The sequence below is a fragment of the Sceloporus occidentalis genome, unplaced genomic scaffold (genome assembly GCF_023333645.1).
Source record: "Sceloporus occidentalis isolate IW3139 unplaced genomic scaffold, rSceOcc1.0.p SCAF_333, whole genome shotgun sequence".
NCBI classification, from domain to species: domain Eukaryota; kingdom Metazoa; phylum Chordata; class Lepidosauria; order Squamata; family Phrynosomatidae; genus Sceloporus; species Sceloporus occidentalis.
The window spans coordinates 161,478-176,836 of NW_028317313.1; the positions used below are offsets into that span (position 1 = coordinate 161,478).

The 15,359-nt window shown below is 47.1% G+C and overlaps 1 protein-coding gene across 1 annotated transcript in view; it reads right to left on the reverse strand.

The window, feature by feature from the left end:
- The window catches only part of LOC149274400 (protein phosphatase 1 regulatory subunit 12C-like), a 32,282-nt gene extending 18,272 nt beyond the window's left edge, over positions 1-14,010 (reverse strand). Inside the window, exon 1 of the mRNA XM_089505539.1 lies at positions 13,669-14,010. Coding sequence (XP_089361665.1) covers positions 13,669-14,010 — 342 coding nt within the window. The remainder of the gene's footprint in view (positions 1-13,668) is intronic.
- Between the last annotated feature and the right edge of the window lie 1,349 nt (positions 14,011-15,359).

The window sequence follows — 15,359 nt, forward strand, 5'->3', positions numbered from 1 at the left end:
CAAAGAATGAGGTGGGAATCTCTAGGTTACGATCCAAACACAGTTATAGAGAAAATATTTCCAGTTAAAGACCGATGACTGAAGAAACGTAAACTTAGTGTTTGAGGCAACCTTAGGATGAGGTTTATTTAAAATGATGTTTCAGTTTTGTAAGGTTGAGCCCCACATGATGTGGCACCAAGAAAACTTGTAGATGGTACGAACGTACTTGCGATTCCAGCAACCAATAGATTAGAACACAAACGTACTGCCGGTGCTCTCTAATCAATCTCTTTATTAGCGTGGATATTAAGCTTTCTTCGAGGACACAATGAAAGCGGGAAAAGCAGGAGGAAGAAAAATGGCGGAAAGATATGCTGAGCTCCTGGGATGACGATACAGATGAACCGGCTCACCTGATATTTCTTTCATTTGCCAATTAAAAAGAAAACCAACAAATGTTTGTTTATTTAAGCGAAAACAGAAGCCCCCAAATACCTGGATGTACAGAAGACTGAGCGACATGGACATAGCGGGGGCAGCTGCGCCACCACCACGTTACAGTTTTGGAGATGCAGGGACTTCTCCTCGCATTTGCTATTCGTTGTGCTTTGGAGATGATGCTTCCCCAGCATCCAGACACACGTTTAACCCCTTCGTGACAAAGGCTGATTTTACTTTTTGTACCCTTCGTGACAATGGCCGTTTTAACATTTCTGCGCTGCTCGTGTTTAGCTGTAATTTTCTTCTTTCCCGTTTACTGAACCCACACACATTAGATATTGTTTTTTTCAGGACAAGAAGGGCTTTCTTTAGATGACATTGTTTTGATTGTATCATATTATTTACTATTAAAAAAAGTATAAAATATGGTGAAAAATTTAGAAAAATGACTGTTTCTAACTTTTAGTTGAAAAATCTTTTACTCATCTATAAAAGGTAATGAAAAAACCTGCTAAATGGATTCTACTATTTGTCCTGAGTTTAGAAATACCCAATGTTTTTATGTTTTTTTGCTTTTTTCTACCCATTATGGGGCAATAAGTACAGGTAGCGTTTTGCTATTTCAAAGCCATTTTTTCCAAATCTGGTAATTCTTCCCCCCATGTGCCATTTCGGGTATCTTTGAAGCCGGCCAATGCAATTTATCCCATCAAGTCATATATTTTTGAAAACTAGACAGCCCAGGGTATTCCAAGTGCTAGTATTTTAACCCTTTCCAAGCACTAATTCTACCATCAGCCTTTGTCAAACTTTATGGTAGTCATTTTTTTTGCATTTGTTTTTTCACACACATTTTACTTTAGGTATGAATAAACAGGTTCTGGAATATGTCACTATCACAAAACACCCCAATATGTGTTCAGCAACATCTCCTGAGCGCGGTGATACCCCACATGAACGATATTGCCTGGCTGTTTGAGGGCAAAAGGGCCACATTTAGGGCATGCGCATTTTCAATGTTGAACTTTGGCATTTGGGGATCCACTGCCCATGCCCTATTTGGTACATCTTTGAGCCGGGCCATTTCAGTGTGCCCAATAAAGCCATACATTTTTGAAAACTAGACACCCGAGGGTATTTCAAATGCTAGTATTGTAACTCTTTCCATGCACCATATCTACCAACAGGCTTTGTCAAACTTTGTGGTAGTCATTTTTTTGCATTTGTTTTGTCACCCACATTTTACTTCAGGTATGAATAAACAGGTTCTCGTATATGTCACTATCACAAAACACCCCAATATGTGTTCAGCAACATCTCCTGAGCGCAGTGATACCCCACATGAACGATATTGCCTGGCTGTTTGGGGGCAAAAGGGCCACATTTGGAGCGTGCACATTTTTCAATGTGGAACTTTGGCATTTGGGGATCCACTCCCCATGCCCTATTTGGTACATCTTTGAGCCGGGCCATTTCAGTGTGCCCAATAAAGCCATATATTTTTGAAAACTAGACAACACAGGGTATTTTAACTCTTTGCATGCACACATTTTACCACCAGCATTTTTTCAAAGTTTGCAGTAGTATTTTTGTGTGTATTTTTCCCACACACACCTACTTTATGTATGAATTTACAGCTCCTGGTATATGCTGCTGTCACACGACACCCCAATATGTGTTCAGCAACATCTCCTGAGTACAGTGATACCCCACATGCATGGGTTTGTCATTTTTGGGGGGAACTAAAAGGCCACATTTGGAAATTAGATGTGTGGCCATCCTTCCCCCCGTGTTATTTGGGACATTGTTGAATCCGGCCAATTCAATTTACCCCATCAAATCATACATTTTTTAAAAGTAGACACCCCATGGGCATTTAATATGCCAGTATTTTAACTCTTTCCATGCGAGAATTGTTTTAAGCTAATGTGCTAATTTTAGGACTTGCTCACAAAAATATTTTTTATATATATATTTATTTTTTTTTGCCTTTAAAACATTTTTAAGATTTTTTTTCAACTTGAAGGTTCCCCTGATAGTGACATCAGAGGGAAATTATTTTTACATTTTACTGGTTTTTTACTATTTTTTTTCTAATGATTATTAATTTTATTTTATTTTTAATTTATTTTTTTCTAATCACACTGTGATTAGAAAGCTGGGCTCCATTGACTTGCATGGTTGAATGCAGTACCTGTATTCAACCTGCAAGTGGAGCCAGAGTTCTCTAGAGGGTCAGGAGACCGTCTAGCGAACTTTTTTGTCTTTATTATTTTTTTTCCCGGGTCGCCGCCATCTTGCTGATGGCGAAGATCACCGGCAGCTGCGGCTGTGACCGCTCTACGGAGCGGTCACAGTCCATCGAGGCATTCCAGCGACACCATTTAAGTTTAGGAGGTGATCGTTGATCGCCTCCTAAACGCTTTTAAAACGGGTGTCCGCCGCCATACATTGTATGGCGGATGTTGACGCCCCGGGGAGGGGCCAGACATGGCCCCTGATTCCGATCATGGCGTTGCTGAATGCCTCGAGGTCGAGGCATTACAGCAACGCCGTTTGGGTAAAAAAAAATAAAAAAAAAATTAAAAAAAATCACGGATCGATTTTTTTTACCCATTTTAACAAATGACGGTCCTGGCACGTCATTTGTCGTTAACGACATGTTTTTCCATGACGTGCCCGGACCGGCAATTGTCATCAAGGGGTTAAAAGGCCCATGGAGAAAATAGGTTACCCCCCCCCCCCCGCCAGCGCTGTACACAGTTATACCCCTCCCCCCGGGCTGTACACAGTAGGTAGGCATTGAGCCGATTCTTTATGGCAATGCTAATAAAGTTTGTTCCTTCGCAGACTTTCAATAGTCAGGATATCTGGCTGGGTGATTAAGACTGAGCCATTCTGTTTCCCAAATTTAAGCACTAACAAAAAAAAAAAAAAAACCCACACAAAAGCGCCATACAGACACATTACATGTGCATGCCGACACATTACATGTGCATGCCGACACATTAACGCCAGGTTTATTAGTAGGCAGTTAAGGGGTCGTTAAGACTTTTCAAAACACATAAGCACAAATAAAAGACCCCCAGCAGACACAGACCGCCTCCATCCCCCGACACGAAAACCATCCCTAGTTTCCATACTCGCACACGTCTGCGTGTATATCTTACATAAATACGCAGCTTGTGTTTCCGAAACCGAGTTCCGCATGCGAGCTATAAGCCTCGATGAAGGTATTTGCCGTACAGCTGTGGGTTTTAAATACACAGGTTACAGGCACTGGAATTTTGCTTGGCCACCGTGCATGGCACCTGCCGTGACGGCCATTACTACTTCATCAGCGGCCCGGGGAATTCATTCATTTACTGAAAAGTTGCCAATAATTACACAAATGGATTCCAAAAGTTGGCTGTTGGCCACGTGGACTTTAATGCTTATGATAGCTGCGCGGTCCCTTTAAATGCCATTCGGCTGAATGCATCTCCCTACAGGTGATCTACCCGGCTCCGCCGAGCTCATTGTAAGTTCTTCCCTGACACTGATTGACAGCTTAAGTAGCCAATCGGTGGCAAGAAATTCCAGCTCATGAAGGTAGAAAGAAGATTATGCAAATTCAGTTTTTTTCCTTTTGGAAGAAAGCATATTCACGCACTCACAGAGGGCGAGGGATACTCACCGAGTATCTTAATACGTCTTATTTTATAGCAGGGGTGCCGGGGGCACTTGGCTGCCCCTTTAACATAAGTCCCTTTGGTTGACGTTTTCACTGTCAGGCCTGCTGCTGATTCAACGATCTGATGTTATCATAACCGACATCGTATTATACATACCGGGGGCCGCTGCGACAAATTAAAAACATGGGATCTGGGAAGGGCAAGAAAGAAAAATACATCCATAGAGATAATAGCAAATAGCGGTGAAAAGTTACACTAGTACATAGAAGCTCTGGGGAGGAAGAATGCCTCGCTTGTGTCCAGTGAGCGGTAAAACGCGATCAGGGAAACACTCATAACGATCTTTTGTATATCACAAGAACAGGCTTCCCGTCTTCAGCCGCAGGACCCGAGGACTCTCGTCAAGAATAAACTCGTAAACAGGCGCTGCTGGCTTCTGACGGCGGTTGCCGACAGATTTCTTGGTTGCTTCCAAGATGGGTTATTTACAGCGGGTGCTGCCGGGACAGAGGAGATAAGAAACGACCAAGGTTCGTGTAAAGCAGCAGGGTTCATGACCCAGGGCTTTGCACAGATCCTTCAAAACATTCATTGCAAAGTAGCCCATAATGTGCTCGAGTTCTTCCTTTTGGGCTTTATTCACTAAAGAGAGTCGGGAAGGGTTGCAGTTTTGTGCGGGCGACCGGCCAGCCCCTGCTGAAAGAATAACTTGGAAGGCCGTGTATAAAACATATAGAGCTATACGTTGTACGGCGCCAGTGCATACGCTGCCGATACGCCTACTGATTTCATATGCATGTGTACCTAAGTCAGGGCTGGACAAACCCCCCGGGAATCAGGTCGCCAATGGCGACTATAAACCACTTGCTTTAATGTAACAACTTGGCTTATTAAATAGTTTCCACTAATTCTTTATTTAATATAAAATTTGCCTCATACATTTCAGGGCCGCCTCCAAGATCCAAACCAAGTTTGCCAACCCCCGACTTATATATGCTTCCCACATTAAACCGAAGCAGCCGGGGGAGGAGGGAAAGGGTTAAACAGCTGTAATGTATGAAACAAAACAATTTGTACCGATCTACGCATGTTTCCCTCCCCCCCCCCATATACACTTAACATAAATATTACTTAGAAGATCTCGCCGGCATGTGAAGTGTTAAGATTAACCGCGTAGTTGCTGGCCTTCTGTCTGTCCATATAAGGGACGGGCAGCAAAACTGAGAATCCGAAAGCCCCGGGAACAAAAAAGGAATACTGGGCTGTACTGGCGTGTGAAATAAATACACACGCGCATGAAGTAATGGAAAAGAGAGGAGCTCGCAAAGAGAGAGACCCCCGCGTTCTCCGATGAGAATCCCAGCTCGGCCACTTCAAACGGCTCCTAACAACGGCTCGCTAAACGGGTCATTTACAGGAAAGAAAGAAAATGCAGTAACGTAAATTAAATTATGACTACAAACACTTGGGCGTAGAGGCAGCCAGGCGCATGTATGATTTATTGATTCATTGATCCGCTCCCACTGACCACAATCGGAGCGAGAAGTAGGAGAATGAGTTTCATTTTCAAAATAAATAATAATATAATAAAAATTTAAGAATTTTTAACAAAAAAAGAACTATGAAAGAAAGAAGAAAGTCCACATACCTATTACTGATATGAAAAAAGGGCATTTAATTTGGTACGTCAGCGTTGCAGAGATCATGGGAGACCAAAAAGGTACAAAAAAAAAGTGAAGACTTCTGGAACGGCTGCCCCGATTCCCATGTGACACCGGAGGGTTATTTCACATAGTATTTTGCCATATTTCGTTAATTGTATCGTTTAGCCAAAAATTAGAAAGGAAAAAAGTGTTCTCAAAAGCGGCAGCTAAAATGTTGGAGAAGTTGTGTAGAGATTTGGGTTCGGGGACGTCTCGGTGAGAGTATCGGTAGCACTAGCCGTCTACATGTTATTGTGCCCGACACTAAAGAAGATGTTTGGTTGAAGGGAGTACTGAGGTAGAAGCTGCAGCCCGAGTAGCCGCCCTCCCCAAAGCGCTCATGGCGCCATGCATTTGTAAAGGGACAGCAGGGAAATTTAAAGGGACCATGCAGCTATCATATGCGTTAAAGTGAATACGACGGCTGCCCCTTTAATTGTGTCAGTTCCGCAATGTGCTGATCTTGTGCCATCAGCCTTTAATCTGTATGAAAACAAAGTGCAAGAATCCAGCGCACACCCAGCGAATACCATTCAAGAAACATCTAAGGCGTAAAGATTGGGGATCCCATACATTATACGGCCATGTATCGCTTAGCCGGCCACTATGTCAAAGTACTACAGGTTTGGCGAGTCCTGTATAATGTTCTTGGCTATATTGCTTACCAAGGAGCTGAATCAGTGGGACAGAGCTGCACCTTAACACACTGTGACTCCCCTGTAATGTAAAGGCCTCGCTGTGTGAACCTGCGTGTCAGTGACAGGACGGCACATTCCTGCTACAGATCAGAATGAAAGCTGCTAATCAGCTCCTGGGATCTAAACCGAGGCAGATCCTTCCAGTCAGGAGGAGCCCAGCACCAGAAAGCTGGGGGGAGGGTATAGGAGGAACCCCAAACGGGGAGGAAAATAAAAGCCCTGATTTAACTATTTAAAAAGCATGGCTTTATCTGTGATTAAAGAACACAAATGTCAATGTACCGTTTCCGCCTCAAACCAGCAGGGCCCGTAAGGAAATAAACTTTTACACAGGAATTTAACCATTTTTTTCTTGGGGCCTAAGAGCAGGGGGGTGGGATAGGTAGATGTGATCTGCGAGGGGGGGGTCCGTGACGACCCGCTAACCAACTACATGCAGACATGATCATCAAGCAATTATCCGAATGACAGCTAAAATGACACATTAAAAACGGCTAACATCTGCGTTATTACGTCTGACGTCGGCCGTCCCACCTGCCGGGTCCCCGTCAGACGCCTGCCAGCGTTCAAAGACCTTCTCGTGCCACGATGACCAGACTGGAGGCTCGGGACCCCAGGAGAGCAGCGCTGGGGGGGGGGTCCATCAATGGAGTTTTCAAGACTACGACAATTGAAGACTTCCTGGTACCCCCGTGTTGTCACCATGGCAGCCAATTAACACTTATTAGCGACTTATTCTCCGACAAAGCGGGGAACAGAGCCGTCCGCGTGAAAAGGACACGACGGCGCGCTAATAACAGCCGACGGCTCTATACACACGCGGAGGCAGAGGAAACACGCATCCAGATCGCTGTCTGCGGGACTTAACCCTTTGACTGCCAAGCACACACACGATACGCGTCAGAAAACCCCTCTACGCCACTTTCGAGTTTAAACAAAAAGGCTTTGGAGAAAGAGGCTGCTACTGGATGGTCAGATATTTTAAGGTTTAAATAAAAGTTTAAACACCCCCCCCCCCACTCAGGGATTGCATATGGAATCAAAAAAGATTAGTTACCATGGCGACCAAAAACTAGAGATGCCAGCGTCTTATCCATTGTTAGATCAGCATGCAGGAACTATTGCTGATCTCCGCTTACACGACCTCCACCAACATATACATTTAATATACCGTATTTGCTCGATTATAAGACGACCCTGATTATAAGACGACCCCCCAAAATCTGAATATTAACTTAGGAAAAAAGAAAAAGCCTGAATATAAGACGACCCTAAAGGAAAAAAGTTTTACCAGTAAATGTTAATTCATGTAAACTATTTTTTTTAATAAAAGCTATGATTGAGAAAAATATTTTTTTTGTTTTTATTTCTTGTATTTTCCAGCCTGTCCCCCAGTTACGCACATCTGCCCCCAGGCTTGCCACACCAATATGGCACTGTGGCCCATGATATGCCTTTTAACCCTCTATATGCCACTGTGCCCCATGGTATGCCTTTTGACCCCCTATATGCCACTCTGCCTCCAGAAATGCCTTATACCCCTATATCCCATTCTGGCATTTAGGGGGTTAAAATGCATATTATGGGGCAGAGTGGCATATAGGGAGGTATAAGGCATTTCAGGAGGCAGAGTGGCATTAAGGGAGTTAAAAGGCATTGTATAGAGCACTCTGCCTCCAGAAATGCCTTATACCCCTATATGCCACTCTGGCATTTAGGGGGTTAAAAGGCATATTATGGGGCAGAGTGGCATATAGGGAGGTATAAGGCATTTCAGGAGGCAGAGTGCTCTATTAAATGCCCCCTTAACGCCACTCCAGAAATGCCCTATGCCCCCATTTAACACACACACACACACACACACCCTATACCCCTATTTAACTAACACACACACACACACACACTCTCCCCTCCCCTCCCCTCTCAGCCCTCTCTTACCGGTGCTTCCAGCCGGGGCAGCGGGTTGACGTCGCCTTCTGCTGCAGCCGGAAGGAGGTGGAGTTGGCAGCGGGGGTTTGTCTGCGTCCGTCGCGTATACTTTCCCCGGCTGTCAGAGATCAGAGTTCCCCGCACCGGTGCGGGGAACTCTGATCTCTGACAGTCGGGGAAGGTTTGCGCGACGGACGCAGACAACCCCCGCTGCTAGCCACACCTCCTTCCGGCTGCAGCGGACGTTGTCTACGCGGATCGCGTAGACGTCAACCCGCTGCCCCGGCAATACAGCAGGAAGCACCGGTAAGTGTGTATGATGGGGGGGGGGGGGTGAGACAGGAGGATCCAGGTCCCCTGCAGCGGTGCGGGGGATCTGGATCTTAGTCTCCTAATCAGACTCTATTTGAGGTCTGATTAGAAGACGACCCCGATTAGAAGACGAGGGGTATTTTTCAGAGCATTTGCTCTGAAAAAAACCTCGTCTTATAATCGAGCAAATACGGTATATATATTTATATATATTAGGTGTGCATGCGCTGTGATACGATGCGTACGGTCACTCTTACAGGGGCTTTGACATCTGCTTATATCGGATGGGATTGCTTGGCATGTGGGAGCTTTTCATATAAATACTCGGGTTTTGTGACATTCTCTATATGATTTGGGAAAGGCAGCTCTCGCTCGTTACTTTATTTGCCTGGGTCTCGCCGGGATTGTCGAGCGGATAAAGCCTTTCCTGTATCATGCGCGGTAGAAGGGCCTGCTGCCAGAACGAAGCTCCACAGATAAGCTCTATCAGCCTCAACACGGCGTCATAAAACCGACACGGCTATAATCTCTTCCGCCAGCAGACCTCAAGCTGCCGGGGAGGAGGGAGACCTTCCCCTCCACCGAAAACTGCCAGCACTTCACATAACGCTCACCCAGTGACCTCCGCTCATACACGCGGCAAATACACGCACGATATCCGCCTTCGCACGAGGGCACGGAACGGATCACCCGTACTGAAGAATCTCCAAACATATCAGTGACGTAAGTATTACATCATAGATATTATATGGTGACAGTCAGCTGCTTCCAGCAGCCCCAGAGGGGATCATTAGGAAGTTTGCTCATCAAGATCGTACTCTAAGTCTGAATATGTTTGTCTAATCGCGTAATTTGTAGGCGTTACATAAATAAATGAAAATATATTTTATACGAGTAGATTGTGCCTCTAAACCATTAAACGGGACCCTCATACTAAACATTAGGAGCGCAGACGCGGAAGCGCGGCAGGGTCATGTGACCCCCATGGTGAAACTGCAGCTGCTGTCTCTGGGAAAGTAAGGGGTGAGAGAGTGAGTATGTATAAATGTGCATGTGTGCGAGTATAAATGTGTGTGTAAATGTGTGTTTGCAGCATGAGTGTGTATATGTGTGCCAGTGTGTGTTACTGGGGGGGAACCAGGGGCCGAACTTCCAGTGAGCAGAACACAAGTCGGTATCAGAGGCTTCAGACGCGTCCCCGTCTCCTACTAACGGACTTTCCAAAGAGGAGACGACGTACACATAAGACACAGTAACTACTACTACTACTAGCACTACCACAGTGTGTGTGTGTGTGTGTGGTTACTATAGGGGGTATATGTCCTCCCATCATACATAAAGCCAATAACCGATACACAGATCTCTATTAAATTCACGTTAATTCAGCGCTTCACTCGGATGTGAACCGAGACATCACCGCACCGCTTTCCACGCAATCCAGAATCTTTACAGATGGATAATTATAGAAAGGAAGGATTTAAACAATTTACGCCGTGTGATGGGGGGAGATTTGTACAGTCGGGGGGTTTGTAGACGGCACCAGAGGGGTTACAACTTCCAGAAGATCCGCAGACCTCGCACCAAACGCTCCGCCAGCATCAGACTAACCACGTCTGCAAAAACATCACACTGAATATTCCCGACAATGGAATGGCTCGGTCTCACTCACCCAGAAACGGACTTCATTAGCATTGCCATAAAGCATCAGCTCAGTGTGGTGTTCGTGCAGAAAAATATCACGACCGACACAATGGTTGTTTTCAATTCCTACTTACATCACAGTACCCATCGCTGGGGGAGGGGTTATTACGATACCCTGCGCTGGGAGGAGGGGCAGGGTTATTACGGTACCCAGCGCTGGGAGGAGGGGCGGGGTTATTACGGTACCCAGCGCTGGGAGGGGCGGGGTTATTACGGTACCCAGCGCTGGGAGGAGGGGCGGGGTTATTACGGTACCCAGCGCTGGGAGGAGGGGCGGGGTTATTACGGTACCCAGCGCTGGGAGGGGCGGGGTTATTACGGTACCCAGCGCTGGGAGGAGGGGGCGGGGTTATTACGGTACCCAATGCTGGGAGGAGGGGCGGGGTTATTACGGTAGCCAGCGCTGGGAGGAGGGGCGGTGTTATTACGGTAGCCAGCGCTGGGAGGAGGGGCAGGGTTATTACGGTAGCCAGCGCTGGGAGGAGGGGCAGGGTTATTACGGTAGGCAGCGCTGGAAGGAGGGGCGGGGTTATTACGGTAGCCAGCGCTGGAAGGAGGGGCGGGGTTATTACGGTAGCCAGCGCTGGAAGGATGGGCGGGGTTATTACGGTAGCCAGCGCTGGGAGGAGGGGCGGGGTTATTATTCAGCCCAGGAACTCAGTATTATCTACCAGGAAATTCGGAAACTTTTCATATCATTCCAGGTCATGCAGTTACCAGTCACCCCAAGTGCCCCCCAATCATTACCCGGTACCATCCATTTCACACACAGAACCCCCCCCAAAATGCAGCTCACGTGGACCACTAATTATATTATATTATTATAAATAATAATCTGGCTTTTAACCTCACTTGACACCATAAACATCCAATCTTTTGGAAAGTCACTGACCGTCAGCCATTCCCCTCCTACTATTACCGCTGCCTAACGCCAGGAGCAGAGACAACCCCCAGATCCGGACATAAGAAACATCAGCATTCGCCACAAGAGAAGGGAGTAAAGATCCGAGGAAAGGACTTCATTAGCATCATCGTAAAGCATCAGCTCGGTGCCGTAAAGCATCAGCTCGGTGCCGTAACGCATCAGCTCGGTGCCGTAACGCATCAGCTCGGTGCCGTAACGCATCAGCTCGGTGCCGTAACGCATCAGCTCGGTGCCGTAACGCATCAGCTCGGTGCCGTAACGCATCAGCTCGGTGCCGTAACGCATCAGCTCGGTGCCGTAACGCATCAGCTCGGTGCCGTAACGCATCAGCTCGGTGCCGTAACGCATCAGCTCGGTGCCGTAACGCATCAGCTCGGTGCCGTAACGCATCAGCTCGGTGCCGTAACGCATCAGCTCGGTGCCGTAACGCATCAGCTCGGTGCCGTAACGCATCAGCTCGGTGCCGTAAAGCATCAGCTCGGTGCCGTGAGTCAGCAGAGAAAGTCACCTGAATATCATACGACTGCGGATAAAACCGCACATATTTCACTTCATTTATATTTTGTTGAATCTTTTGCCCAAAAAATATTCAATACCAGCCAAGGGCCGCGGTTGGTCGCAGTGAACGCGGCTCCTGTTGATACATTGATCTATAAAAGCTTAAGCTACATAACGTTGTTGAGAGTCACGGCCCCCAGCTGGACAGCCCTCGTACGGAGGCGTGTTCTTTACGTGACGATGATGACCACACAGAGCACCCGCACCCGATGACATCACAGCGCCGGCAGGAAAGGTAAAGGTAATTAACCCATTGCAGACCGAAGCAGCCGGGCCAAAAACCTGATCCCATGAAACACGACAAACACAACAAACATAAAGCCACCAAGCAGCGTGGCGGAGGGGGGGGGTCACATCCAGCGACACCATTAATGAAACGGACAATAACCATGCGGCCGCCCAGCCGGGCCGACCCTTCCTGCGCTACACACTCTGACCTTTACCCCGGAGCCGTGTGTGTATCCCACGCATGTTTAAATTCCCTCACTGGATTAACACCTACCACTTCCGCTGCGAGGCTGCGCCAGTTATCTACTACCCTCTAAAAAATATCCTAAAGCCGGAGAAGTTTAGCGTATGTAAAATCACGTGACTTTTTTTTTGTAATATTATATATAAAACACGAGAGGAGAGATAAACGATACGCAGAGAGAGATGTAAAGTTATATAAAGCTTTCCCGACCCCAAAGATCTTTATTCCATCTGAAGAAGAGACCTCTGAGGTTCCGGATGCCTAAGCAACCGCGTATAAACTGTATGAAAGAAATGCTCTATAAGTCCCTGTCACAGAAACCAATGACACAGAGCAGTAGGATGATAGGGGGTCACAGATTCCGGGCCGTCTAAACAGAGCGGTGGGCCCCATGCGCCCCCGCGGTTACAGCGAGCAGTCTAAGTCCCTAGCGAGCAGTCTGTCTGTTTCTGATGCTACAAAGAGACAGCAAGTGACACTGAACACACAAACAGAAGTCTCTTTAGACAGCGCCCGGGATGTTGCTATTATGGCGGTCGGGGACCAAAAGACACAAACATTTGCATGTGAAGCGCAGCATTATCCATTACAAAAGAACGAAGCTGCAGCTCTGGCCACAGAAACGCGGAATGTGACAGCAGATCAGGCCCCGTTCGGCCCGTCAGTCTCCCTGATGTAGAGATGTCGGTCTCGTCCTAGATTCAGAAGCCATTTGCCTGCCCCATTTACTTTACTGAGAAAGTGGTGAATGATTGGAACAGCGTCCCGGCAGACGTGGTAGAGGGTAATACAGTGAAGGAATTTAAACGCACGCATGGGACACTCCTGAATCTAAGACGAGCACAACGACTGACTAAGGTCGGAGTTTTTACATCAGGAAATCTGGAAGACCAGATGGGCCGAATGGGGCCGCTCTGCCGTCACATTCTATAGGTTTCATGTATAGGGTTTCTGGGGGAAATGTAACCAATCAAATCACACCATCGGGCTGTTCTTGTTTAGTTGTGAAGCACCCCCTCCCCGGGGTAACAGGGCACACAGCACTTTTAGGGTGTAACATGAGACAGGAAAGCCCCCCTTGGTGTGAGGCAGCACAGAATCAATTCACAGCTGTCACAAAGTGATGCGCGGCCAAGTGACAGCACTGACGTCACGTCACTTTCGGGGGATCATCATCTAAGGTTATGACATCACGGACCGGGCCCAGTGACGCCCCTGGTGCGAGGTGCCCGTTGCTAGGAGACACGGTACCCCAGCTGGCGGTGCCTGTTACCTGGTGCAGGGCGCTGATGCCGTCGGTGTTGGTGCTGTCAATGATTTCCTTCCCGTCCTCCCTCCGGAGCATCTCCTCCGCCTCCAGCAAGTCCCCTCCGGCACAGGCCGCCAAGAACTCCGCCGCCCGCTCGAAGCGGACTGTGCGCCCCCCGTCCCCTTCCCCCTTAGAGCCCCTGCCGCCTTCATCTTCTTCATTCCCGTCCCCGGCTCTCTTCCTCCTCCGCCGTCGTTGCCACCGGGGCTCTGGGGCCTCCTGGTTGGTGCAGGAAAGAGTCCACTGCCGTAGCTGCTCTTTCCGCCTCTCCTTGGCTTGCGCAGCGGCAGCAGCCCCTTCCGCCATGTTTTGTTCCTAATGCCGCCGCCTGAATACCCCCCTCCCTTCTCCTTCTCCACCGCCCTTTACGTCTCGATTCCTGCCGCCAGCTTTCGGCTTCGCGTCATGACGAACTAGCCTAGCCTGCCGCGCACGGCATGCCGGGAAATGTAGTCCCCGCCTCCGACACACCTACGGGTGCTGCGTGAGCTCACTCTGTGAGTGTGATGGCAAACACCCTTACCAAGTGTCCCTCCGTAGAAAGAACAGCCCCAAATCCTTCTGTCAGTAATAATAGAATGAAACCCTTTTCTGCTAAATAAAATATTTATTTTTTTCCAAAAACAAGTGTAACATAATCCCTGTAAATATCCTGAAAATCTAAGATGTTACCTATGGATGGGGAGAATTTTGTGGATTCTCAACAAGATTTATTAGGGTCCCATATAATAATTAAAAAAATAAAGTAATCATTTTATATAGATAAAAGAATTTGCCGGAAGATCGGCCCCTTTCGGCCCGTCTAGTCTGCCCATTTTTCCTGATGTAGAGACTCAAACCTTAATTTCGTTAAGGTCTCATCTTTGATTCAGCTCTAATAACCATAACAACCAAGAGATTGTTTCCGCCCCGTATGTAGCATCTAAGACCATGACAGCCCTTTTATAACACAACCGCGTGGCCTGTCATATCCAGCCGTCGGCCATGCTTGCGTCATTTGGCGCCTGCTGGCCTTAAAGTGCCAGGGCCTCCTCATCATCGCTAATCCGGCCCTGGTCTCCACATCTGAAATCTGTATGCTATCCATTCACTGTATTCTTACAGGACGCCTTGGAACGTATGGGGGCCTCCTGCCGTAGAATTATTACTAGACGGTATAAGGAAAGTCCCAGCATCATTTCCCTGGTCATTTGCCCGGGGGCCATTCCATGCTATATATATAGAACATATTGCTCATCAACGTCTTTTCCACAATCTTATCTCTACATGTCCTTTAAGAACCAGGCGTCATTCACTAGATATCCCTCCTGTGCTATTGCATCACGTTCTGGGCCATGCGCGGGTGAACTCCCATCTGTTTTACGGATTTAAGTATTTTCTAGTTTTTTTAAACTTAGCATTTTTTTATTTTTTGTATTTCCTGTGATTTTGGGAAGATACTTTCAGGTCTGTGGTACCCTGTGATAGACTCGTACCAAGCAAACATCCTGAGCTCCAAGAAGACAGGGACATCATCATCGTTTCATATTTATCTTTACTTTCATTTAACACGATTTGTACAGTTTACATGTTTTTGATATAAATCTCAGCTTTTCCCCCTATTTTAACAATATCTGATTCACGCCTGGAGATCATCTTGTTGATTTCAAGCTTGA